Here is a 24,221-nt window from a genome sequence, read left to right as displayed (position 1 = left end):
ATTTAGGAAGGAGGGTGGGGTAGTGACTGGGGGGGAGACATGGAGAGGGCTTTTGGGGTGCTGGTTATGGTCGAATTCTTGATCTGGGAGGCTGTCATACAGGTATGTTCACTGTGTCGTAATTTGTTGACCTGCATATTTAGGATTTGTGCACCTTCCCACAGATCTGGTGGGAAATTCTATTTTAAAAAATTTACAGGGGAAGGGAACTGCTTCAGCAGAATTTTTTTAAAGGAAGGTAGAAAGGGAATAGGAGGTGGATCAAGATCTTACATTCAGGTGGCTCAGCTGTGGCAAGATGAAAAGGGAACAAAGTGGACTGTTGAATGGAGCAGGGGCAGGAATTATTTCCAGCCCTCAACTGAAAAGTCTCCAGACACCTCCGCCTTAATTCCCTCCCCACCCCTACACCACCTATTCAAAATCGGGTCCTTTTGGGTGCAGCCCAATGTCTCCTAGTCTAGCAGTTACTTTTGTATCCAGGCAGAAAGACGTAGTGTTCCTGGCCAAATTAGAACCCCAATTTTGACACAGCCATTTCCTGTACTAGGTGCTATGAAAAACTGCAGGCCCTGATGCCAAATGTCCCAGCAGCTTAACTGGAATAATCCTGAGGACTAGAGTGGGAAATAGGGACTAGACTGTGCGGGTTTGCGCAAAGGAATTAATTACCTGCTCCTGTTGCTGTGTGTGTGCTGGGGTGCGTGCGTGTTGGGGGGTAGGGGGGAGGTTGCGGTATCTCAGAAAGAGGAAGAGGCAGCCAGAAGCTCCTACCCAGCGCTGTGTTCTCTCCGCAGGCACATCTCTACTCCAAAACTCATCCGGGGGTCTGGAGTCACGCTCGAATGCACCCCTGAGCCACTTTCCGGGAGGAAAATGACAGGAAGGAACCACTGGTCACAGGTTCCACTGACAGGAGGGGAAAACCCAAGGGTGGCGGTTCCTTTACGGGGGAGATCACACCCCGTACACCAAAACATCCCCAAAAGAACTGGTTCTCCGTTTGCGTTGGAGAGGTGGAGATACCCCAGGGAGGAAGTGGCAAAAGGCGAAATGGGAACAGCCCTCTTTGATCCCAGAAGGTGCGTCAGGGAAAGTTGGATTTTGTTTAGCCCGGGATGGATACATCCTTCCGTGCTGCCACCAGAATCAGCGGGTCAGAGGAACCCAGGCTCCCCTCCGCCCCGCCTCGGGCGGTGAGTATAGGACCGCAGCGGAGGTTTTGACCTCTTTTTCCTCCCTCCCTCCCGCCCGCCCATTTCCAGCCCTTCCAAGGCTGGGACTTTATTAAGGCCGGTTCCTTCAGGCTGAGCCACGCGCTTGCAGGAACGCGGCATCTGGCGGAAAGAGCAGAGGTGACTTCTCCCCAGCAGGCAAGAGGCTGTGTACCCAAACAAGGTAGGGACGGTTCTCTCCGGGAACCGAGCCCGGGGCGCAGAGCAGCGGCAAGGTGGTTTGAGTCCCGGTGGTCAGAGCTGGCGGCTCCGCTGGGAGGTTTCCCGGTCTTGCCGAAGGCCGGAGGCACAAGGAAACAATTCCGTACGCAGAGGTAGACGCGCACCGGCGCGCACGCCTTAAAGGGGCGAGGGACGATCCCGGCGCGGCGTGGCGGCCCCGGGCGGCGGCACCACGCGAGGAACGCGGGGACCCGCGAGCGGCCTCCACCGCGCGTCACCCCGCGTACTGCGCCTCCCCGGCGCCCCGCCCCCGGGGCCGGGCCGCAGCCGAGCCCGCCCCCCTCGCCGCCTCTGATTGGGGGCTGCCGCTGTCCATCCGGAATCTATTTTTGATGGAATGGGGGTGCCACCCATTCTGCCCCAGATCACGTTTGCCGCTAGCAGCCAACCAGTCAGGCCCAAGTCTGCGGGCAAGAAGGGATTGGGGGCGAGCGAGCTCGGCCCCACGGCCCGCCGTCCGGACTGCCCCCCGCCCCGCCTGGGACGCGGCGATCTGTCCTGCCCGCCAGGGCCACCTAACCCTTGTGGAAGCAGAGCGGCGGCCTCGCTCGCCCAGCGCCGAGGCGAAATGTAGCAAGTCGGGTGCCGCGGCTGGACGCTCGCCTAGGCTGGGGTGTGTGTGTGTGTGGCGGGGGGCATCCGGGGGCCGAGGAGGACTGCAGAGGAGGAGTGATGAGAAGAGGGGGACCCTTGCCTCCCCCGAGACCACGGGTCCCCGCCGCCAGTCGCCAGGCGCCCCCTTTCCTCCCGAGTGAGGGGCAGGTCAGTGCTGTTGGGTCTAGGGGCTGGGTGGCGAGGCCGAGGGACCTGGCACCCCGCGCGTTCGCTGACTCTGTTTGGAGGAGAGGCCGGAGGGCCACCCAGATACTTCTCCCAATCCCTGGGTTCGGGGACACGAAAGCCATCTGCTTAGTCCCCTCCCCAGAGCATCCCGGGTCACTTTTGCCTCTTTCATCCCAGGGCCTAGGCCCGGTTGAAGTCTCTTTACTGGCAGCAGTGGATGAGGGGCTGGCTTCTCTCGCTACGAGCCCCGTTTCAGGTTAGGTAACTTGCCAGGAAGGCGGGAGGAGGAGGGCCGGTCAGGTTTTAGCGGACTGAGAAACTTTTCTGGCACATGAGCCGCGGGTTCTCTCCTGCTCAGAGGTTTCTTCCTGGATCTCTAGTGAGGGTGTTTGAAAGAACTAACAGGACAGTGTTTAAGGAGACTGGAAAAGGGAGTCCTGGTGACGTGAGTGGCTACAAAGAGAAAGCAATTCCTGTGGGCCAGTTACTGGAGTTTGATCCACCCTTCCCCAAACTGGAGTTGACTAATTGTGTGTGTTTGGAATACTTAAGGACCTGTTCATCCTTCCTAGGGAAATTCTCTTTAAACGTATTTTTTACTCGTGAGAGCTCTTCTGGTGGGATGGAATCGGGTGGGAACAAGGCCTGGGGATTCCTGTAGGCAAGAAGAAGTGAGGCCATTACCCTAAAGAGACATGCATTTGGGAGCAAGTGCGTTTTGGCTTATACTGCTTTTGTTTTTTATTTTGCTCTGTTTTATTTATTTTTTCCGATGGTGCTCTTTTGTTTTTGTTTTTAAGAATTCCATTATATCCAACTCTCAGTAACCCTGGGGAACAGGGCGAACCTAGAGAACTGAAATCTGTGCATAATAACCACAGTGTTACCGTCTTTCCCTTCAAAGTGAGATAATACTCTAGTCCTATCTGAAGAGCTCACAAGGCCGAGAGCAGAGGGAGAGAAGTAGCAGAGGCCTGGATCCAAGTCAGTGTCTGAGCTTTTTGTAACACTGTTGACTCTCAAGGGCAGGAGTGGGTAGGCCTCTGGCTCTTGGCCTTGGTCTGGCAGGCCTGCCCCATTGCCTGGGGAGTCCTCCCAGTTTGTTGGTTTTTTTCCCTCAGGGACTAGGGTTTGTAGGGGCGTAGGGACCTTCATTCAGTAGTCAGATTCTTCCTGCTTATTTGCCTTATGACTGTAAACTATCGCTTTCTACAGCCATGTGGCTGTAGGAAGCTTGTGACTGAATTTGGAAGAGACCCCGCTGGGAGACCGCATTTTAGTAACCTTGGGTTCTTAATGGACATTCAAGAAGGGATCTCCCCCAGGACATCCCTTCCCATCCCCCATTGCTGAGAAGGCAATGCCAAGGCCTCCTGCACAGCATCTTCCCCGTCCCAGGCTGGCCCATCTCATGGCTGTTGACCATGGTGGTGGTCCCTGGTGGGCAGTGTGTTGCCTGTTGGGAGGATGGCAGGACTAGTGCCTACTGGGCATCCAGATGTTGCAGGGCAGGAATGGAGGGTGTTAGTGGAAAAGGAAGGGAAATAGCAAACTCCTTATGCCTGCCGTGTGGGAATATTCTCAGAGTAGCAGCTGTCTTCTGCCATATCGTAACATTCCCTTGTCTTCCTTCTTCCCACATAAGGTGTTCCATCCAGATTCTTGTGACTGTGAGGACCAGGGATTGGGGAAGATACAGGGTCTTCCCAGAAAGGAAGAACGTCTCTGGAAAAAAGGAGAAAGAGGGCTGACGCTGCCCTGGGACCAGCAGAGCCAGAGGAGCTGTGGGCAGCTGACGGAGCCCAGCCAGAGGCCGCCCCAGGCCAAGTCTGCCTTCGGAAGGATCTGAACTTGGGCTGCTTGTCATCAAAGCAGGGCCACCTCAGAGGCACCCCAGACTTGACCGGGCTCTTCTGCTCTGGATGCCTCCGACTCTGAGGAGTCTGCGCTGAGAACCAAAGAAGTTAGGAGGCCAGAGGAGCTCCCCCCAAGAAGCTTCTTGGCCTGCTGGATCGGGCACCTGCACCCCTCGCGCCAGCTGCAGCCTCTGGTGCGGAGTTTCCTGCTCCCCTCCAGCTTGTGGCTTCAGTGCTTGATGGGGCTGCCTGTCGGTGGATCAGCTTCTGAAGCGCCCCATCGGAGCGGAGAGCCGTGGGAAGAGGTCCCGCGGCCACCACGCCTGCGTTCACCCTAAGACTAAGTTCTTTCCCAAGTCAGAAAGGGAGAGAGAGCGGAAAAACAAAAAGAGGAGAGTTCCCCCCTTCTCCTCCTCCCTCCGCGACATGTCCTCCAAGCCAGAGCCCAAGGACGCCCACCAGCTGAACGGGACTGGTCCCGCCGCCTCAGCCTGCTCTTCGGAGGGCCCGGGCCGAGAGCCCTTGGCTGGGACCTCGGAGTTCCTGGGGCCCGATGGGGCGGAGGTCGAGGTGGTGGTGCCTGAGTCTCGGGCCAACGCCAAGGGCCTCCGGGAGGAGGATGCCCTGCTGGAGAACGGCAGCCAGAGCAACGAGAGTGACGACGTCAGCTCGGACCACGGCCCCGCCGCCCCCTCCCCGCTCAAGGAGACCTCCTTCTCCATCGGGCTGCAGGTGCTGTTCCCCTTCCTCCTGGCCGGCTTCGGAACGGTGGCCGCCGGCATGGTGCTGGACATCGTGCAGGTAGGGGCTGGGAGGGCGGCCCTGGACACTGAGCCTAGAGCCATCTTTTCCTCCTGGGAGACTGTCTCTTGAAGCTTTTCTTCCACCTCCCTGTCAGAAGCAGCTGCTGCTTCCTGGAACACTGTTTCCCTTTGGATCATGTCCTCGGTTTCTTCTTCCTTTAGTCCCTTTCTACAGAAGCCTTGAGGAAGCCGGGTAGCCCTGGGACAGGTGGTCAGGGCTGTATTGCTTAAACAGAAGCAGGGTTGATTCCCAAGCTCAGGCTTGGAAGAGGAGAGATGGAGCAGCTTGTTGCCTGCCATCCCTCCTGGTCGTTCCTGCTGAGCCCAGCTCACTAGGAGACATTTAGATCGTGGGCCTTCTCTTTAGGCTTTCTTTCCCCTTTATTTTGGGGGTTTCAAGGATACCCACAGTAGAAAGCTCAGTCTCAAGCCTTCCCTTCATCCCCCTGCTGGGCAGGAATTTGTCCAGCCGCCAAGAGGGTCTCAAATTAAGCGAGAAGGTTCTTAAAGGCATTTTGTGTTGCTTGTCTTCGTGTAACCTTGGCAGGCTCTCCTTAGAGAATGGGGGTGGGTACATGCTGAGACATGATTTGGGGGGTTGGCGTGATAAGACATAGAAGTGCTGATTATGTGACAAATATGGGGACAAAATATAACCAAACCTGGGCAGAACTGTCTCTTCTCCTTGCTTCTTACCTGTCTTTCATGAACCTGTGGTGGGCAAAGAGAGCTCTTTTTGAGGCTCCTAGATAGAATTAAGGACAGGAATTGGCAGAACCAGGAAGCTAAGAGCCAGGGATATGCTATGTTAGAGTATTGTGGGTTAGGACTTACCCAGGACCTCCAGGTCCCCAAGATGATTTAAAGCTTTATTTCCAGCTAAAGTTTCTGAGGCTTAGTAAGACACATAAAGCTTTCTGAAAGTGCTGGGTTTATCTAAGCTAATCATTAACATGTATCAGATTCCTACTGAGTTCTGGGCTCTGTCCTAGGTACTCAGAGAAATAGGAAGGCTGGAGGTGATCTGGCTTTTGCCCTTTGGGCCTCCCACTGCCCCCTGCCCAAACCAGTGAGTCCTTGGCCATGGAATCTCTCAGGAGGATGTGGATTTCAGCATCCCCTCTCCTTTGCCGAGCCAGCCCTACAAACGATGTATATGATAATACAGAGTCCTGCTGGCAAGTCTTACCAGGCCCCTGTCCCAGAAAGCAGGGTGGTTGGTTCTAGGAGGTTCTTTCAATGGTGTCTACCTGGACCACTTTGACTTGAGACCTTAGGGGGACCCTGCTCCTTTGATTGCTACTGAGGATGGTGTTTATATCATGCCTTCTGTCTCCCTTAACCTGTCTCTTTGGGGATCGTTCCTCATGGAGGTTGGGATGCCAGTCTGGAGTAGGGAGGACAGGCTTTGGATTCCTCGCCCTGGTAGCTGCTCCCCCTCCTAGAGTAGTGAGTGGGGTAAAGAGAGGAGGAGAAATTAGACCAGGGTAGCAGTTTCTCCACCTCTTCCATCCCTTTCCTGTGGCCTGGGTTCTCATTCTCAGAGGTTTCCAGTTCTGGTTTGATGCCTCCAAAGGGGTGTAGAACCAGGGTCTGATGGTAACCTGGGAGGGATTATTGTATTTTCTAGAAAGTAAGAACGGTAGTGGGCAGCATCTGTTGGAGTCTTCTGTGAACCTGTGAGGTTCAAACCATAACTGTCCCCATTGTGTAGATAGGGAACCAATGGCTCAAAGGGATTAGTAACTTGTCCTTGGTCATCGGACTCAGAACCTATGTCCTTAAGCCTCTATAGCCTTTACCGTGGCCATGGTTCCAAAGTTGGAGGGTAGACTGGAATCTGGAACAACTGGAGTTATATTCTAAATGAGCAAGAACAAAGATTCTTAGAGGGCCACTCCCTCCCCTTCTCTTACACACTCAAGGGAATTCTAGAGCTGGAAATGACTTCCGGCATCTTACCCCTTACCCTGAGACATTGAGAAACCCAGGTAGGTAATCTTTGGAGCCTGCCCAGGGTGCCAGGCCAGCATTTGCCCTTGGTGTGGCACCTTGGCTCACTGCAGAGCTAAGGGCCAGTTGGTATGGAGGACAGTGGCTGGTTTGTCTTTGTGCCCGCCCCCAGCCTTCTCCCGCAGCGTGTCTGGAGCAAGCCCTGCAGATGGCTACAGTCGAGTCACAGCAGGGATGGCAGGAGCAGAGAAATCAGGGACCGCGGGGAGGTTTTTATTCCGTATCTAAGGGGGTTAAAGAGGTGACTGGCATCTTGGGGTCAGAAGGAACAGGACAGTTTCTAATGATTCACACCTGCATTTCCCCCTCACAAGCTAAGCTGAACTGCAGTGGGATGGAGTCCTCTAAGTGGCCCTTGGGAGGAGCTGGCTGTAGGGTGTCCCCCGTGTCTCAGAGCAGCTGAGCACAGGGCCGTGCCGGTGCAGACGTCTCCTTGGTCCGAGGCCCTCATTTTCCCCACTGCTGCAGAAGCCCCAGTCTTTTCCCCAGGCCCGTTTCTGTCTCCTCTTATCTGCCCTCCCTCCAAAGGTGTGTACAGCCACCTTTGCAGTGAGATAAGGAACTGACTACTGGCCAAAGGTAAGAAAAGGTTAAGTAGACTGCAGTCTGCTGCAACCGCCCCACTGCCGAGGCTGAAGTTCCTGAAGCATTTGGGAAGGAAACCAGGACTGGGCCCAGTGTAGGAAATGAAGAGGGGTTGGGCTGGGGAGCCTCCATCCTGCAGAGGCCCTGCCCAGCCTCCTGGTTTAGTCCTGGGCTGCCCCAGGGCACCTCACTCCCCTCTTCTGTAAGCTCTTGGAGGGATGGGGGTGGCAGGAGGTGGTGTGCCAGCCTTCCCTGGAATTCTGCTGCTGCTGCTACTAAGCCGCTTCAGTTGTGCCTGACTCTGTGCAACCCCATAGACGGCAGCCCACCAGGTTCCTCAGTCCCTGGGATTCTCCAGGCAAGAATACTGGAGTGGGTTGCCGTTTCCTTCTCTGTCACTGGAATTCTAAGCTGTGTTAAAACAGGTGAGTCTCCCAGCTCTTGATCCTCACTATTCTTGTGCTGAAGATCCTGAGGAAAGGAGACACCCTATCCCGTAAACACTCCTCCTCTGGCTTTTCTGTGTGTACAGAGGAGTCTGCAAAGGTCAAAGTGAATGGCAAGGATGGCTTTGGGGAAGCGGGGTGGAGCAGAAACATTCCTCCCTGGCTGGCCTGCCCCAAGGCTGCCTGTATTCCTGAGCGGAGCACTCAGGTTTCAGGTATCCACCTCCCTTATCACACTTTGTCCAGCTTTCTATCCCCAGGCGCTGCCCTGAGGGCCTCCTCCTTGGACACCTAGAGGATGCCTGCAGGTGGCAGGGAGAGCCATAGTTGCAGGCTAGGTTTACACTCATCTGAGCTGACTCAGTCCTCACCCTGAGAGTCAGCTCTGGCCCAGCTTCCCATGTTCTCCTGCTTCTTCCCAGTTCTCAGAGCTGCTGGGGGTCTGAGTCGGCTTTGTGTCTTTGACTCCAGCCTTTCTAGCCTGTTACTTTCTTCCCTGCTGTTCTCCTCCTGGAGGGGAAGAAGGCTCAGGGCAGAACACTCCAGGCACACTTGGTTCTCTCTTTGAGGCCAGAGGAGGTGTCAGATGGAAGAGAGAAGAGGAACAGACCAGGGTGAGACAGCAGTAGGTTCCCTGAGGTGTGAAACCTTTGGTGATGAGTCAGGATTATTGTGGGGGGAGCAGCAGGCTCATCCCTCCTCCAAGCTATCAGGAACCAGTGAGCCCCATACTGCCCACCGCCCCCCCCACACACACCATCCACAGACAGAGAAGGAAGGGAAGAGGAGCCGCATTTCTGAGAAGCAGTGAAATCTGCCCCTGTGTGCCATCCACATCTCCCGCCAAGGGCTTCCTGGAATGTGTCCTTTTCCATCCCCAGCAGAGCAGGAAGGCGTGGGTGAAGGCTTGGCTCGTGGGTCTGACTTCAGGGTCAGACACTTCCAGGCAGGGTGAACAGGACGGGCCTGAATTAGGCCAAAGCAGGAAGGAGACACACTGGGCCCCTGACCCCCTGTGTCTCTACCCACTGCTCATCTCAGGGCCAGCCTGCTTCCCGGGCCCTCCCAGAGCCATGCACACACACACGCATGTCAGAGGCTCCCCTGAGAGGCTTTTGTGGGTGAAGAAAGCATGTGTGTAGCCACTGGCTACTGTGACCAAGTGCCAGCTCAGGGTGTTGCTGGGTGGGGGGTCAGGTGGTGTGAGGGTCCAGACTGTCCCCTGGCAGGCCCGGAAGACAGGGGCTGTTAGCATGGGTGCCCATCCTACTTGCTTATCTGTCCAAATCGCTGCTAAAGCCCCATCCCTTCTAGGTCCTAGTGTAGCTGAAGGAGAAGGTATATGTGTGCTGAGGGGGTGCAAGGATTTGAGGATATTTAGAACCTCATGTATATATTTATATATATTTATATGTATTAAGTATTAGTATATAATATAGTGGCAGCTAGAGGGGTTAGCTGAGCTTCATATATATTTTTTTCTTAATCATAAAGACAATATTCCTTACAAACAATCCAGAAAATATTTCTGGCATACACTTGGAGTATTTCTTTTCGGGCTTCTTCACCCTGCCAATACACACACACATTTTACATACGCCTACCTGCAGATCACAGCTTTTCACAGAACCGGAGGCTTGGAAGCTATGAGAGGTGGGTGTTATGCAGTGAAGAGGGGATATGGGGCTGGGCTCTGAGAGAAGCTTCCAAAACCTCCAGTCAGCCACTTTTATTGCGGGGGGGGGGGGGGGGGGGGGGCGTGTCGCAGAAGGAATGCTTGCTCTCTGAGCTACGTGTCCAGTTGAGGTGAGGGAGAAGGGGGCAGAGCGGGGCACGGCCCTGCATGCTGGGAGCTGGAGCCCCAGCGGTATGCATCAGCCTTGGCCAAGAGCAACAGTGCCTGAGCTCCTCCAGGGCCCATGGGGCTTGTGGGGCTGCCTCCCCTCTAGGGGCCCCAGGGCTAAGAAAGGATGCGCCTCCCTCCCAGCTCTTCCTGTGGATGTCTGAAAGCTCAGCAACTGGCTGGAGGTCAGGGGGTTTCTTTCCCATCCTTAGCGTTCAAGAGAGCACCTTCCCTAAAAAGATTCCTATGCCTTCCACTGTGAGGGGCTAGGCCAGGAGCCCCGGAAGGGTGCACTCTAGCCCTAATGAGGGGAGCCCTCCTCTGGGGTCCTGGTAGGGACCCCCACTGTCAACCCGCACACCCCCATACCCACAAAAAGAAGTCTGACAGGAAAAGAGAGGTCCTTGCCTTTATAGGATCCCACGCGCCGCCTCCCCCGGCCTCAGCCCCTCTGATTTCCATGCTCCTCTGTTTTGTTGTTGTTGTTAAATTGTGTTAAAAAAAAAAAAAAAACCACATAACATAAAATTTATTATCTTAACCATTTTTAAAGTGCAGTTCAGTGGTGTTAAGTATATTCACACTGTTGTAAAATAGGTCTCCAAAACGTTTTCATCTTACAGAGCTAAAACTCCACACTCTACGCCTAAACATCGACTTCCCTTCCCCGCTCCTCCCAGTCCCAGGTAACCAGCAAGCTACTTCTATTTCTAGGAAGTTGAATGCTTTAGATACCTCGTATGAATGGAATCATATAGTATTTGTCTTTTTACAACTGGCTTGTTTCACTCACTATACTGTCCTTAAGGTTCATCTGTGTTGTTACATATAACAGGATTTCTTTCCATTTTAGGGCTGAATAACTTTCCCTTGTGTATGTAAGACTGTGTTTTGTTTATTAATTTATCCATCAACAGACACTTGGATTGCTTCTACCTCTTGGCTATTAGGAATAAGGTTGCTATGAACACGGATGTGCAAATATCTCTTTGACACCCTGCTTTCAATTATTATGAGTATATACCAGAAGTGAGATTGCTGGATCACATAGTAGTTCTCGTCTTAATTTGTTAAGTAACAGCCATACCGTTTCCCATAGTGTTTGAGCCATGTTTCATTCCCATCGACAGTACTCAAGGCTTATAATTTCTCCACATCCTTGTCAACACTTGTTATTTTCTGTTTTTTAATAGTTGCCATCGTAACGAGTATAAGGTGATATCTCATTGTGGATTTGATTTGCAGCCTTGCTTATCATTAACTGTAGAGTGTTGGTCCTGGAATTGCCATTGGGGACCATCTGATCTGGCCCCTGAAGTGTACATTTTACAGTCAGGAGCTCAAGGCCTTGTAACTTGTCTAAGGAGCCCCTGCTGGCCTCTGTGGGACAATGTTGGGGACAGAGCACGTGGCCCACCCTTGTGGTCTCACGTGGGAGACCAAAGGCTGTCAGTCCAGTGCCCTTGCGTTTTGCTTCCTGACCTTGGTAGTCTGATCAGCCTGCGTATCTCCGTCTGGCTGCCTGACCCCTCCTCTCTCCAAACCTGAAAGCTTTCCATTCTTTTTTTTTTTAATTATTTTTTAATTAAAGGATACTTGCTTTACAGAATTTTGTTGTTTTCTGCCAAACATCAACGTTTCCATTCTTAGAATAGGAAGCACTGAAAGAACTCACATTGCCCTTGGGGCCAGGAAGGGTAACTCGACCCCAGCATTTCTTGCAAGTCTTCAGTTTCAGTTGCAATTAAAGTAGCTTTCAAATAGCCAGTCCTGGCTCCTGCATTTCTCCTCCCAGGACTGAATATAGTGCTCTCTGAACCTCAGTAGTTCCCTCCTTTACAAAACAGGGATAAGAATACCTCCTACCTCACCAGGCTTTTGATAGAGTAAAAGGAAAACTGTACAGAGAGCCCTTAGCCTGGCGTTTAGTGCAGACTTAAGAAGACACTGGCTGGAAGACAGGGTCGGAGCACGGAGCCTGATGGTCTCAGGGCTGGAATCCACGGCGCCTGTGCTCTTCCCGCACCAGCACCCCTCCGTTTCCTAACCAAGAGACTGGGGGAGCTTTCTGGGGTGACAGGGCCGAGGAGGAATGAAAAACCTCTTGCAGACGAGCCTTCTGAGGTTTGGGGGCCACCGTCTGCATTCAGAGCCTCCTCTGAAGGAGAGCAGCTGTGGCTGAGGCCCAGAGCCCTTGGAGATAGAAGCCAAACAAACTCTCTAATCTCCTTAGCCCCGTGGAGCCCAGCGCTCAACAGCTGAGACAACACCACCCGGGGCTGAGGCCACAAAGAAACTAGACTGAAGGCGATTTGAAGGGTGATTGCGCTGGAGTTCTGGGGTGTAAGCCAGCTCCAGGGTGACTCAGCTGCATGGGTCCCCACCATCTTCTCTCCTGGCTCCACAAAGTAGCCAGAGGAAGCAGAGCCAGGCTGGGGTCTCCTGACTGGGGAGACCCTCTGCACATCCCCGGTTCTGGGTGGCAGGAAGGGGGCTATGTTGTTTGGAGCATCATGGACTTGGTTTGCTTCCAGGATTCCTGGAGGAAAGGCGTCTGACCAGCTCACTCCCTGCTGATTCCACTTCCTTCTCAACCCCCTGCTCCCAGACTATCCAATTGTAACCAAGCAAGGGCTCGTGTGCCCACAGCACAGAAAGCCAAACTCTGATTGCAGGTTTGCAGCAAAGTAAGGGCATAAGGCAATGGCACCCCACTCCAGTACTCTTGCCTGGAGAATCCCATGGATGGAGGAGCCTGGTAGGCTGCAGTCCATGGGGTCGTGAAGAGTCGGACACGACTGAGCAACTTCACTTTCACTTTTCACTTTCATGCATTGGAGAAGGAAATGGCAACCCACTCCAGCGTTCTTGCCTGGAGAATCCCAGGGACGGGGGGGCCTGGTGGGCTGCCGTCTATGGGGTCACACAGAGTCGGACACGACTGAAGCGACCTAGCAGCAGCAGCAACAAGAGCTTACTGCAGGACACCAGGCAAGGCGAGGGAGACAAGCCTCAGAGCCTCTCCCACTTGGTCTTTGAGTGAGGGGATTTAAAGGAGAAGAACAAAAAAGCTCTGGTAACTCATCTTGCCCAGGAGAAACAACCTGAGCTTGTAACAGTGTTATCACTGATCTCAGCAATCTTAGTCATCTGACTCTGGCTGATTGCTGTTTAGTTAACACAGGATTGAGGTCAGAAGGGGCAAGAAAGGGATTGAATTCAGACGGGGACAAGAAAGGGAATAAAGTTTTGGATAGAAACATTAATCATAAACTCGGAGCAGAGTTTATTAATTAATCATAAACTCACTTTCAGGGGACTCAGTTTCACTTTCAACTTTGATGCCAGCCCTGTGGGGCCCTGAGATTCCTGGGTTCTGTTTTCCCCTTCTAGCACTGGGAAGTATTCCAGAAGGTGACAGAGGTCTTCATCCTGGTGCCTGCACTGCTGGGCCTTAAGGGAAACCTGGAAATGACGCTGGCATCAAGGCTTTCCACCGCAGTGAGTGTCCTGGCTGGAGGGAGTGGGGCACACAGAGACTCAGGCACCACAGAGCCTGACCAAGAGGGCACTGCAGGCCTTTCTCAGCTGCTCAGGTCCGCAAGGTGGGTCCGGGCTGGAAAGGCTCAGGGAGATCCCAGGCTGGTTGTCCTGCCCCTGGTCAGGGGCTCCCTGCTCAGAGTGGTTCCCAGGCTTGGTTTCTGGAGGTCCCAGCCATCCCTGGACTCTTGCCCCACTCCCTGCATCGCAACCCGCCTCGTGACTGTTTGTGCAGCTTTGCCAGGGGAGCATCACGCTGGTCCCTTCACCTGCACAGCCGGGGGCCTTCTCTGATCTCCAGCCCTGCTCTGCAGCTGGGCCGGAGCAGAGCCAGGTCTTTCCAGCCCCCTCCCACCCCGCTCCCTCTCCCCCATGGCAGCTTGCTCATCACTCCCACCTCCCACAACCTTAGATCAGCCACTGATGTGCGGAGACTAAACCAGATTCAGGGCCACGGGGCAGGAGGTAGGAAGTGGTAAAACGCAGGAGGCCAGGAGAGCCAGGTGGCAGGGATGTCCCCGCATGGCCATGAGCCCAGAGAAGGGAGCAGAGAGAAGTGGCAGCCTGCCTAGCCCTCCCCATCTTGCCCTCCTGGCCTGCTCCCAGCCACCTCAGTCCTTCCCAAACACTCTCAGGGCCTCTGTCCTGCACCAGCAGCTGACCTGTTCCCCTTGGATGGCCAGCTAGCTTCAGAGCCAGGGACTGATCGGGTCCTTCTCACCCGTATGGGGATGAGCTGCCCAGATGAGCAGGGCAGAGCCCAGAATCGGCCTCTGTCCTGAGAGGAGGGGAGAAGAGGGCACTGCCTTACGAGCCCCCTGGCCACCCCCCAGCCAGAGGCAGGAGCTCAAGGCGGTCTTGCGCCTTCCCTCTCATCCAGCCCCTCCACCCTGCTTCACCTTCCCTGCGGGTCTCACCCTGGTCCAGGGTCTCAGGGCACGTGCACCGTCTGCTGATCGAGGCATGATCCTAGTGAACAGGCTTTCCCAGCCTGCCGCTCCAGACCCTGGTCCTCCCTTTCCCAGGCCAACATCGGGCACATGGACACACCCAAGGAGCTCTGGCGGATGATCACTGGGAACATGGCCCTCATTCAGGTAAGAGAGCAGGGACCAGGCCGGTGGGGCTCAGCCTCTTTCCTCCCTGGGCAGGAATGTGACAGGCCTGTCAGCACCCACTGGCTCCCGAGTGAGGCTCCAAGGTCCTGCTGAGCTGCCTTCTCCCAAAGGAACTCTAGGAGTTTTTCCCAATTTCCCAGGAAAATGGCCAAGATCAGGGGGATTCCCAGGATCTTCAGTGTCAGTTCTCTGCTTGCAGTGATGCAGGAGGCTTGTGTCCCCCCGGCCCACATCAGGAGGAGACTTGGAGTGCTGAAGGCCCCTGACCACTTTTGTCCCATGTCCCCATGAGGCTGCACAGTTTCCGGACCAGGAGTTCTTCCCCTTGAGTCCCAGGCCTGTGTCTGGATGAAGTCTCGGGCTCTGTGGACCCTCCCCCGGGCCCCAGAGGAGCACTCCTTCAGCCAGTAACATGTCCCGGGCTCCTGCAGGGTGCACTACCCCATACTGGTGTCTCGTGTGAAACTAAATAAATAAAGACATCATTCCTGCCTGGGAGGACTGGACAGGCCAGCTCTGCCTGCCTCCTGGAGCTGTGAGGGGTGGGAGGAGGTCTGGTTGAGTGCTCTGTGACCTCAGCTGAGAAGCGCTCTGCTCCCTGAGTCACGGCTCCCCTCCGCAGGTGCAGGCCACGGTGGTGGGCTTCCTGGCGTCCATCGCCGCCGTGGTCTTCGGCTGGATCCCTGACGGCCACTTCAGCATCCCGCACGCCTTCCTGCTCTGTGCCAGCAGTGTAGCCACAGCCTCCATTGCCTCTCTGGTCCTGGGTAAGGAGGGCGAGGGAGGGGCTGAGGGGGAGGCAGGGCGGTCCCAGAGGTGTCTGAAACCAGGCCCCTCCAGTCTCCCTCTCGGTTGGTGAATGCCCCGTCATTTCATCTTCCCCTGCCTGGCCCCTCTCCTTCCTCCCCAGGCATGATCATGATTGGAGTCATCATTGGCTCTCGCAAGATTGGCATCAACCCAGACAATGTGGCCACGCCCATTGCTGCCAGCCTGGGTGACCTCATCACCTTGGCACTGCTCTCGGGCATCAGCTGGGGACTCTACCTGGAGCAGGGTGAGGCTGAGGTCACTGAGGATGCCACCAGGGTGGATTCCTGGGTGGGACTGGGAGATGTGGTAGGGCTTTCGCACATGTGTAAGGATTTCTCCTCTGTTCCTAACCATTTGATTGGAACACAGTTTGTAATAATTCCCTGCCTCACAGAGATGAGGCTGAGTTCTTATCTCAGCTTCACGCAGGCAGTGGGAGCAGGGGTGAAAGTATCTTAGAAATATATTTGGTCCTATGGAGGGGGAAGGGGAAAGGGCAAAGGAAAGGAACTAAGGCTGGAATCTGCTTGCACAATGAAGGAGAAGAGATGGAGATTTTTCCAGGGATCAAAGCAAGAAACTTAGGACCTGGTCTCTGCCCCTAATAAGTTCAGTGTCTGAAGAGGTTCACCTTGGCTTCCTCATTTACAGAATGGAAAGGGCTGGCCCCCGTGTACCTCCCGAGTTAACAGCGAGCATCAAATGAGTGGATACATTTGCTGGCATTTAGCGTGGTGTTACCGTTGGCCTGTTGGGATTTTGCAGGCTGAGCCGAGGGGAGGCTGGGAGCAGGGAGCCCGTGCTCACCTGCGTCTCCTCTCCACCTCTCAGGAATCTGGCAGTACATCTACCCACTGGTGTGCGCCTTCTTCGTGGCCCTGCTCCCCGTCTGGGTGATGCTGGCCCGACGGAGCCCGGCTACAAGGGAGGTGCTGTACTCGGGCTGGGAGCCCGTCATCATCGCCATGGCCATCAGCAGGTAGGCTCAAGCCCCTACCCGCCGCCCTCCCAGCCCCGGAAGGAGGAAGTGCGGCCCGGACCCTAGAAATGCCTTCGATAGTGGCTCAGTCACACGTGCTTCTATTGAAGTGACGGAGCCGCGTGAAGGGGTTTCATTAGAAACCACGTTGGCTTAGGGAGCTGACTACACACAGCTGGGCTCAGGATCATAAATGATCGGGCCCCAGCATTCTCCGTCTCTCACCTCTGCTTTTCTGTGTGCTGGCCTGCAGCTTCAGGTTTGCTTCCATAAACAGGCGGAGAGAGATTCTTTCTCTAAAGTCTTCTGCAAAGTCCCATTATAGAATTTCACTGACTGTCCCTGAACCAGTCACTGTGGCCTCAGAGATGTGCAGCTCTGACTGCATGGGCCTGGGGCCGCGCCCTCATTGGAGCAGGGTCACGCAGACCACAGTGGCCAAGTCTGGGAGAGCTGGTTCCCCGAGGAAAAGTCCAGCCTTCTTACCAGAGGGGAAATAAACACTGAGCAGGCAGGGCAGCCGGCAGCTCCTCACGCCGACTTGGGAGGTGGTTGAAGAAGGTGGCTGCCTGACCCAGCAGCACCAGCTTGCCCGGGGTGCTGTGCTAGGGTGAATGTCAGGAGCATCAACTGGTTCTGGCAAGGGGAGGCGAGGACTGGAGGACAAGGGACTCCTGGGAGCCGCCTCACTGCCCACGTCCAGACGGACCTGCGGCCCCACCCCAGGGACCAGAGCAGAAGCCTTCAGTGGTCTTTGTGTCTGTGCAGTGTGGGAGGCCTCATCTTGGACAAGACGGTTTCAGACCCCAACTTTGCAGGGATGGCTGTCTTCACACCGGTGATTAACGGTGAGGTCTCAACATCAGCTGCCAGGGCGGGAAAGGAGAGGGCTGGATCAGAGGGTCTGGGGGCTTTGTATCAGTCAGGGTTCTATCAGGCAAGAGAGTCCAGCTCAGAGAGTTCAAGACTTGGACTGGTTCCTGGAACCGGCGCTTGAGCATGGGGTGCTGGGTCCGCCTAGCTTCGGAGAGGGACTGATCACGGCAAGGCTTGTCCCCTGAGCTATGCTTATGACCGCAGGTGCACACGCTGTCTGGGTAGAGAAGTCAGGCTCCCTGTGTCTACGCATCTGTCGCTGCCCATGCTCTCCGCCTGCCGGGGCTACGGGAGACTGCTGTGTCTCCGTAACTGGGAGGATGGGGGGAGCCTTGAAAACACCCTGGAAAGGAGTCTCCCTGCTCTGTGTCTCCATCTTCTCCTAGGGACTGGTGGATGGGTCACGCCCTCCCCGCTTCCCGAGCCCATCGCGGCTTAGGATTCACGTGTCTCCACAGGTGTTGGGGGCAATCTGGTGGCCGTGCAGGCCAGCCGCATCTCCACCTTCCTCCACATGAACGGGACTCCAGGGGAGAACTCGGAGCAAGCCCCCCGCCGATGCCCCAGCCCTTGTACCACCTTCTTCAGCCCTGGTAATGCAGAGTTCCCACCTCCTCTCCTGGGTTCACATCATCACTTAAGAAACAGCTGGAGCCCGGTTATGCGGGTTCTCCTCGTCTGTTGGGCTGTGTGCACCAGCTGTCCTAGAAGGGGAGCCCAGGCAGGAAGGCTGGCCTTTCCTGGGGCACCCTGGGGGCTGGGTGCCGTGGGACAGATGCAGACTCAGTCCGCCGTCTGCTGCCCTGGAGTGCAGCACGGCACCTCCTGGCTGTGAAACGCCTCCTGGCACCAGGTCGCCCCCTTCTCGCCTCACGCCCCCTCTCCGCTGGTCCTAGATGTGAATTCTCGCTCGGCCCGCGTGCTCTTCCTCCTCGTGGTCCCAGGACACCTGGTGTTCCTCTATACCATCAGCTGTATGCAGGGTGGGCATACCACCCTCACCCTCATCTTCATCATCTTCTACATGACAGCTGCTCTGCTCCAGGTGCGGACAGGCAGGGGCGTGGGGAGGGGCCAGGGCCGCCCTGCAGGGGTGGGAGGGGAGGGCCAGGGATGGTGTGGCCAGTGAACGCTGGACGGGGGCTCAGGAGAGCAGACCACAGTTCCAGCCCAGTCCATAAGAGGCTGTTTGGCTTTCGGTGAGTTTTTTTACTTCTCTGAGCCTCAGTGGTACATTTGCCAATCTAGGGGAGTGAAGCAGAGGTGCTGGATTTCAGGCCGGTGCCACCCCCACTGGCCTGGCCGTGGAGCTCTGTGTGACTTTGCTCACATGCTGGGCTTCCTTGGGAGATTTCACTTGAGTAGAGGATTTCACAGCTTGAGAATGTGTCAAAACCACTGCGCTAGGCAATCTCTAGGATCCCATCCAGCCTTCCTACTCTGTAATACTAGGATGTTTTCTCACTTGCTGTTTACTACATTTTTTCAACTTTTTATTTTGAAATCATTATGTATTCATAAGAATTTGCCCCTCAAAAAATGTGCTGAGAGAGCCCCTGTACCCATCACGCAGCTCCCCACAGCTGGAACATCTTGCATGATTATAGCACAACACCAAACCCAGGAAGTCCGTGTTGGTATAATGCACAGAGCCGCTCGGATTGCACCAGTTTTACGAGTGATCTCGTGCGTGTGCATAGGTCTATCAGTCATACGCTCATGAACCACCACCACAGTCAAGACACAGAACAGCTCCGTCACTGCAAGGCTCTCTCGTGCAAGCCCTTTATAGCCAACCTAATCCTTATTATGACATTTTCAATCTCTATAGATTTGTTTTTTGAATAGGTTAGTTCAGAAACTTTGAAAGGGTCAATAGAGAAACCTCACTGAAACATCTTTCCTCCCCTCTTGGCATGCACCCAGTTCTCTTCCTCACGGGCCATGGGTGTCCTCTGTTCCTCTCTTTCTTTTTTTTAATAGAGTTGACTAACACTGTTGTGTTAGTTTCTGGTGTACAACACAGTGATTCATACATAGAGATATAGCTTAAGGTTAAGTCACTTCAGTCATGTTCGACTCTGTGCGACCCCATAGACGGCAGCCCATCAGGCTCCCCCGTCCCTGGGATTCTCCAGGCAAGAACACTGGAGTGGGTTGCCATTTCCTTCTCCATAGAGATATAAAGGATACATATATACATCCTTTTTCATATTCTTTTCCATTATAGTTTGTTATAAAATATTGAGTATAGCTCCCTGTGCTATATAGTAGGATCTGCTATATATAGATCTGTTGATCTGTATCTCTTATATATCCTTCAAGCTTATTCCACATTTAGGCAAGCAAACATACATATTTTTCTCATTTTACTCTTTTTTTTAACACACATATTATTGGGTGTCAGGACATCTTGGCCAGGTCTGGGCCAACCACGTGCAGTTCCCCACAGCCGTTACCCCAGTTGCCACGGTCTGTTGCGAGTTGGGGTGAAGTGCACGTTGCAGAGCAGGGGTGGGTGTGGGCGCCCAGGGTCTGTGGCTGGAGGGCGGCCCTTGGCCACCTTGGGAAGGGCAAGCCTGCCTCCATTCCCAGCTGTGAACACGCCGGGGGCCACGCTCACCTCCTCTCTTCTCCAGCTGGTGCAGGGCCAGGGTGGGACACCTGATCCCCTCTAAAGGTTCCTCCTGATCCCCTCACTGCCTTCTCCCGGCGTGTTCCCAGGGCCTGCTCAGGAGGCTGGAATGTGGAGACAGCTGCTGCCCGTCCCTTCCTGGGGCACGTCCCAAAGTCCTCTGGCCATGTTCTTTATTTGGGACCCTTCTGCAGCTGCTGGCAAGGGTGTGAAGTTATGGGGGTGGGGCAGGGTTCAAGGGGGCTGTCCCTCACTCAGGGTCAGGGCCACAAAAGTTCAAGGCCGCTATGTGCAGGGCAAGGCAGAAGGTGAAGGATGCTGAAACTGTAACCTCTGCCTTCGTTGGAGAGAAGACTGGAGAGCAACCAGTTTGCCTAAATTTAGATATCACATCTGGCTTCCGGATCCCCCAGTGGGCTCTGGTTCCAGGAACTAAACCCCTTTGGGTAGAATTTGCATACCACAGTATTTACAAAGTACACTCAGGAGTAAAACCTCCCAAATGACTGTTTCAGAGCTTTACCGTTAGAAACCATTTCATTCTTGCTCAGAGGCAGTCATCTGGGGAGCCCAACTGCCGGGAATTGTGCAGAGTATAGAGAAGATGCAGGCCTGTGGACATCCCATAGTATTCTAGGTCAAGTGCATCGCCAACTTAAAAGTGCATGTAAATCTTGTTCAAAGGCAGATTCTGATTTAGCAGATCCAGCATTAGGCCTAAGATTCTGCATTTTTCACAAGCTTCCAGCTGTTGATGTCCCTGGTCCTGGGCCCACTAGCAAGGTTCTAATGTAGATCATCATTAATTATCTGTAGTAATGGAAGAAAAGCAAGGGACAGATACATCACAGCAGCAGATCATCCAAAGTGTCTTTTGAATTGCTAGGCACTGTGTGCTTGGTATTCAGCTGACTTATTCCTAACTCTATTTTGCTAGGACTAATGTTAAAATAAACTTGCATTCTTTGAGCAGAATGGGAAGGGTCAGGAGGAAGGCAGCTTGGGATAATCAACTGTTACTCGGACAACTGTGCCGGCAGCAGCCTCTCACACTGTCCTTATTCCACTCTGCTCTGAGGACAAATCCCTCTCTGAAAAGCAAACTCCAACCCCCCAGCCGCCTGCTGGGCTCCCGCAGAGGCCAACATGGCAGGAATTGGAGTGACCCGAGAATAGGATGACCCAGAATTAGAGGCAAGAGGACTGAATTCCTGCAACAAGTAGGATGTTGATTAGCAGGCCTCTTGTCGGGTAAATTTGGGAGCAGAATGTAATGTAGGCAGCTCCGGAGAACAGAGGCACCTTCCTTCCCGATGAACTCAAATTCCTCCTGGCATCTGTTTGAGGTGGTCACTGTGGGCTGGAGGAGCAGAGAGGGCTTGCAGGGGCAAAGAGATGAGCTGACTTGCTTAAGGACTGGCTGCAGCTAGCCGAGCCTTGCGCTGCAGTGAATGGGGCGATCGCGTGGCCTCTGGCTCCCCCTGGAGAGGGGTAGCTGTAGGCTGGCCCTTCTGTCCTGCAGGTGCTGATCCTGCTCTACATCGCAGACTGGATGGTGCACTGGATGTGGGGCCGCGGCCTGGACCCAGACAACTTCTCCATCCCGTACTTGACAGCCCTGGGGGACCTTCTCGGCACCGGGCTCCTGGCACTCAGCTTCCACGTCCTCTGGCTCATTGGGGACCGAGACACAGATGTCGGGGACTAGCCCGGTCACTCAACCTTCTGTCCACCTCTCTGCACTTTCTGTTTGAAATTTTTTGGGGGAGGGGGCGGTCTTCTTCCCTCGCCCCCACCCCACTCGACACTCCCATCTCTTTCTAGGACTTCATGTGGATACCGAATTCTCATTATTTTCAATGGGAATTTTTATACATTGAGCCAAGTTTGTAGAGTAAGAATTCAGACAAGACAGAGGGACTGAGATGAACAGTACAAGTAGGTGTTTGGGCCAGTCACCAAGTGCAGCTGCATGGTGGGTGCCTCCAGGGGAGATGCCTGGGGCAGGGGTCTCCATCCAGGATGTGGGGGCACTTGGTTTAGCTTTAGCAAACTCCAGTTCTGGTTTGGGGGGTTTGTCTTTGTTTTCTCTTTTTCTTTTTGGTTGAACAGAGGGATAAATGTCACTCTCCCCTCTCCCTACACATACGTTTTCTAGAAGTGGACCAACTTCAAAACCCTAAGCAAGAGACAGCTGCTCCTAGCCCCAAGTAATCCTAGCCCTGTTCTCTGCCCTGCTCTCCAAAAGGATGAGGTGAACTCCTTAAATTATATACCTGCTCCTTACCCAACTGCCTGATACATACCACCAGCCCCTCCCTCTGATCTTTTTTCCAACTGACTGCCTCATCCAAGAAGAAATGAGCCATGACCTGGTCTCCCTGTTGGCCCATGTCCACCCATAGGTTTGCCAAAATCGACATCCTCCCTGGACCCAGAAACCTGATTCTTCATCTCTGTTCACCTTTATCTCTAATGATTTCTAAGCACGACCTTCCCCAGAGCTTGCCGCATTGGCTTCCGAGATTAGGGACGGAGAATGGGTTTGTGGAGAAGCGCTGGGCGGTTGATGGGTGTTTCCCTGCTGCTGTTTCTCCCGATTATGATTTCTGCCATAATCACATGGCCCCTGAGAATCTCTTGCTTCCTGAAATCACTCATTCTTTCATGCCGTGGAAGTCAGTTTTCCCCTCTCTCAGCTTCTGCCCACATCCGTCTTGTATTCATTCACTCATTCAGCAAATACGCAGCTTCCCCAAGAGGCGCGATTCTGCAGGCACAGTCTGACATTCACTGAGCGCTGTTTATTGAGCGCCTACTACACGTCAGGTCCTGTGCTGGGTACTGACTGGCCAGAGGAAACACAGTCCCGCCCTTGCCTCTTTCCCTGGGTGCAAAGCCTGCGTGCCCTTTTCAGTCTAGCAGAGAAAGCGTCTTCACTGTACTCCCCTCTTTGTCCAAGCAGGGTCTGCCTCTCGACGCCGCTCCTGGCTCCCACCTGCGTGCAGCACTGGCCACAGCTCAGGCCCCATGGCTCAGCCACCACTGATTTCCCTACACTGCCTGTCTCACCCTCGCTTCCTTCCATGTCCTCACCAGTCACCTGAAAGAGGGTTCAGATCTAGAAGGCCAGACATCCACCCACTGCTTCCAGTTTACCCAGCACAGGAGTGGGAGATCGCTGGGGCCTCTGCATCCTCCCAGCACGTTACTGTGAACAGGTCAGAATTCTGCTGCCCACACTCACGTGTGGACAGACCTGGGCATTCGGATGCAGGTTTCTTCCAGCCTCTCTGTCCATAGCCTGCCCTTCAGCTGTCCCCCTCTTGTCAGCTAAAGGGCCTGTCTCCAGAGGAAGGCCAGGCAGTGACCCCGCCTCTTACCACCACCCTGCCTCACCCCAAGGAACTTGCCCTACACCTCTAGAGACTCTTTCTCTCTCTGCATTTCCACCCAGGCCACCCGCCAGAGCCTAGGCCCTTAGACTTGGAATCATAGAGGTTACCCAGCTGGGGCTTCCCCCAGCAGAGTTCACTGACACCAGCCCAGCCTTGTTCCTGCTCTTCTCAGGCCTTCTCCTATCTTGTCGTCCATCTCCAGACACGTTTGCACACAGACTCTTGTACAGGCATCAGAACCAACCCCTCCGCCCCCAAGGCTGTGCCCCTGTGGTCTGCAGTCACCCCCACCCCAGGCACTCACCCCTTTCTCCTCTCTGGAGTTCACCCAGGCTGCCCTGGAGGAGTCCGGTGTGCCCTCCTTTGCCAGAGAAGTGGGAAGGTAGGCGTGCCCCAAGCCCTGAGGATGAGCAGAGGGAGGTCTGCAGGGCGAGAGGGAAAGAAAATGAACTTCATGACTTTCATGGATGATCCATTTCTTTCCCCCCAATTGCACAAACCACGTGGATTTCTGGCCTGGCTGTGGGAGCAACATTGGTTTACTCTTATATCCTTAAAAAGTTACAGAACTGTGTCCTAAGAATTATTTATAGTGACTATAACTGAATTGACAAATGTCAACATAACTGATAAATTATATTTGGTAAAATAAAGAGGACGTTTATTTAGGTGGTTGGTGGCTCCTGTGTGTCTCATCCAAAAGCAGCTTCCCCTGCTGTCTTGGGCCTGCTCTGCGGCCCCACCCCTCCTTGCATAGAAGTGGAACGAGGCCAGAGAGTGACAAGAAACGAAATAGCTCTTAAATACAGAGATGTGTGATAGGAAACAGTCATTTCTTGAGAAGCAGCCAGTGCTGCTCTGGGGCATCCTCCCTGCTCTCCACACACTGACTCGGCCTTGGTTGGGGTGTTGGCAAAGGGCGCACCTGGGGGTTAAGAGTCCTTCCTTGCAGAGGTTTATCCCCTGCTTGGGCCACAATGACAATACCTGTATTTGTTGAGTACTCGCACTTGGCTTCACTATGCTCAGCACTGTAAGTGCTTAGAAATGTATAGTTGACTGCAAAGGGTTTAGAA

General features: G+C 54.3%; 1 protein-coding gene across 4 annotated transcripts; it reads left to right on the top strand.

The window, feature by feature from the left end:
• The first annotated feature begins 1,314 nt into the window (after positions 1–1,314).
• SLC41A1 (solute carrier family 41 member 1) lies at positions 1,315–23,813 on the top strand. Of its 4 annotated transcripts, none has more exons than XM_005216684.5 (11): positions 1,315–1,398; positions 3,886–4,897; positions 13,180–13,287; positions 14,352–14,423; positions 15,067–15,211; positions 15,355–15,501; positions 16,089–16,236; positions 17,005–17,084; positions 17,571–17,705; positions 18,009–18,157; positions 21,270–23,813. In XM_005216684.5, the coding sequence occupies exons 2-11, from the start codon at positions 4,523–4,525 to the stop codon at positions 21,453–21,455; spliced, it is 1,545 nt and encodes a 514-aa protein (XP_005216741.1). In that variant the 5' UTR covers positions 1,315–1,398; positions 3,886–4,522; the 3' UTR covers positions 21,456–23,813. The 4 variants fall into 4 exon arrangements, with proteins under 4 accessions (XP_005216741.1, XP_005216740.1, XP_010811333.1 ...); XM_005216683.5 differs by lacking the exon at positions 1,315–1,398 and adding an exon at positions 1,848–2,219; XM_010813031.3 differs by lacking the exons at positions 1,315–1,398; positions 18,009–18,157 and adding an exon at positions 1,848–2,219.
• The last annotated feature ends 408 nt before the right edge of the window (positions 23,814–24,221 follow it).

This window comes from Bos taurus, chromosome 16 (genome assembly GCF_002263795.3).
Source record: "Bos taurus isolate L1 Dominette 01449 registration number 42190680 breed Hereford chromosome 16, ARS-UCD2.0, whole genome shotgun sequence".
NCBI lineage: Eukaryota > Metazoa > Chordata > Mammalia > Artiodactyla > Bovidae > Bos > Bos taurus.
This window is presented reverse-complemented; position numbering and strand designations above follow the sequence as displayed.

Coding starts and splice junctions, on each gene's coding strand:
- SLC41A1 (XM_005216684.5), top strand. CDS start 4,523: ATGTCCTCCAAGCCAGAGCCCAAGGACGCCCACCAGCTGAACGGGACT. Junction 17,085..17,570: donor CTTCACACCGGTGATTAACG/GTGAGGTCTCAA, acceptor GTGTCTCCACAG/GTGTTGGGGGCAATCTGGTG. Junction 17,706..18,008: donor TACCACCTTCTTCAGCCCTG/GTAATGCAGAGT, acceptor CGCTGGTCCTAG/ATGTGAATTCTCGCTCGGCC.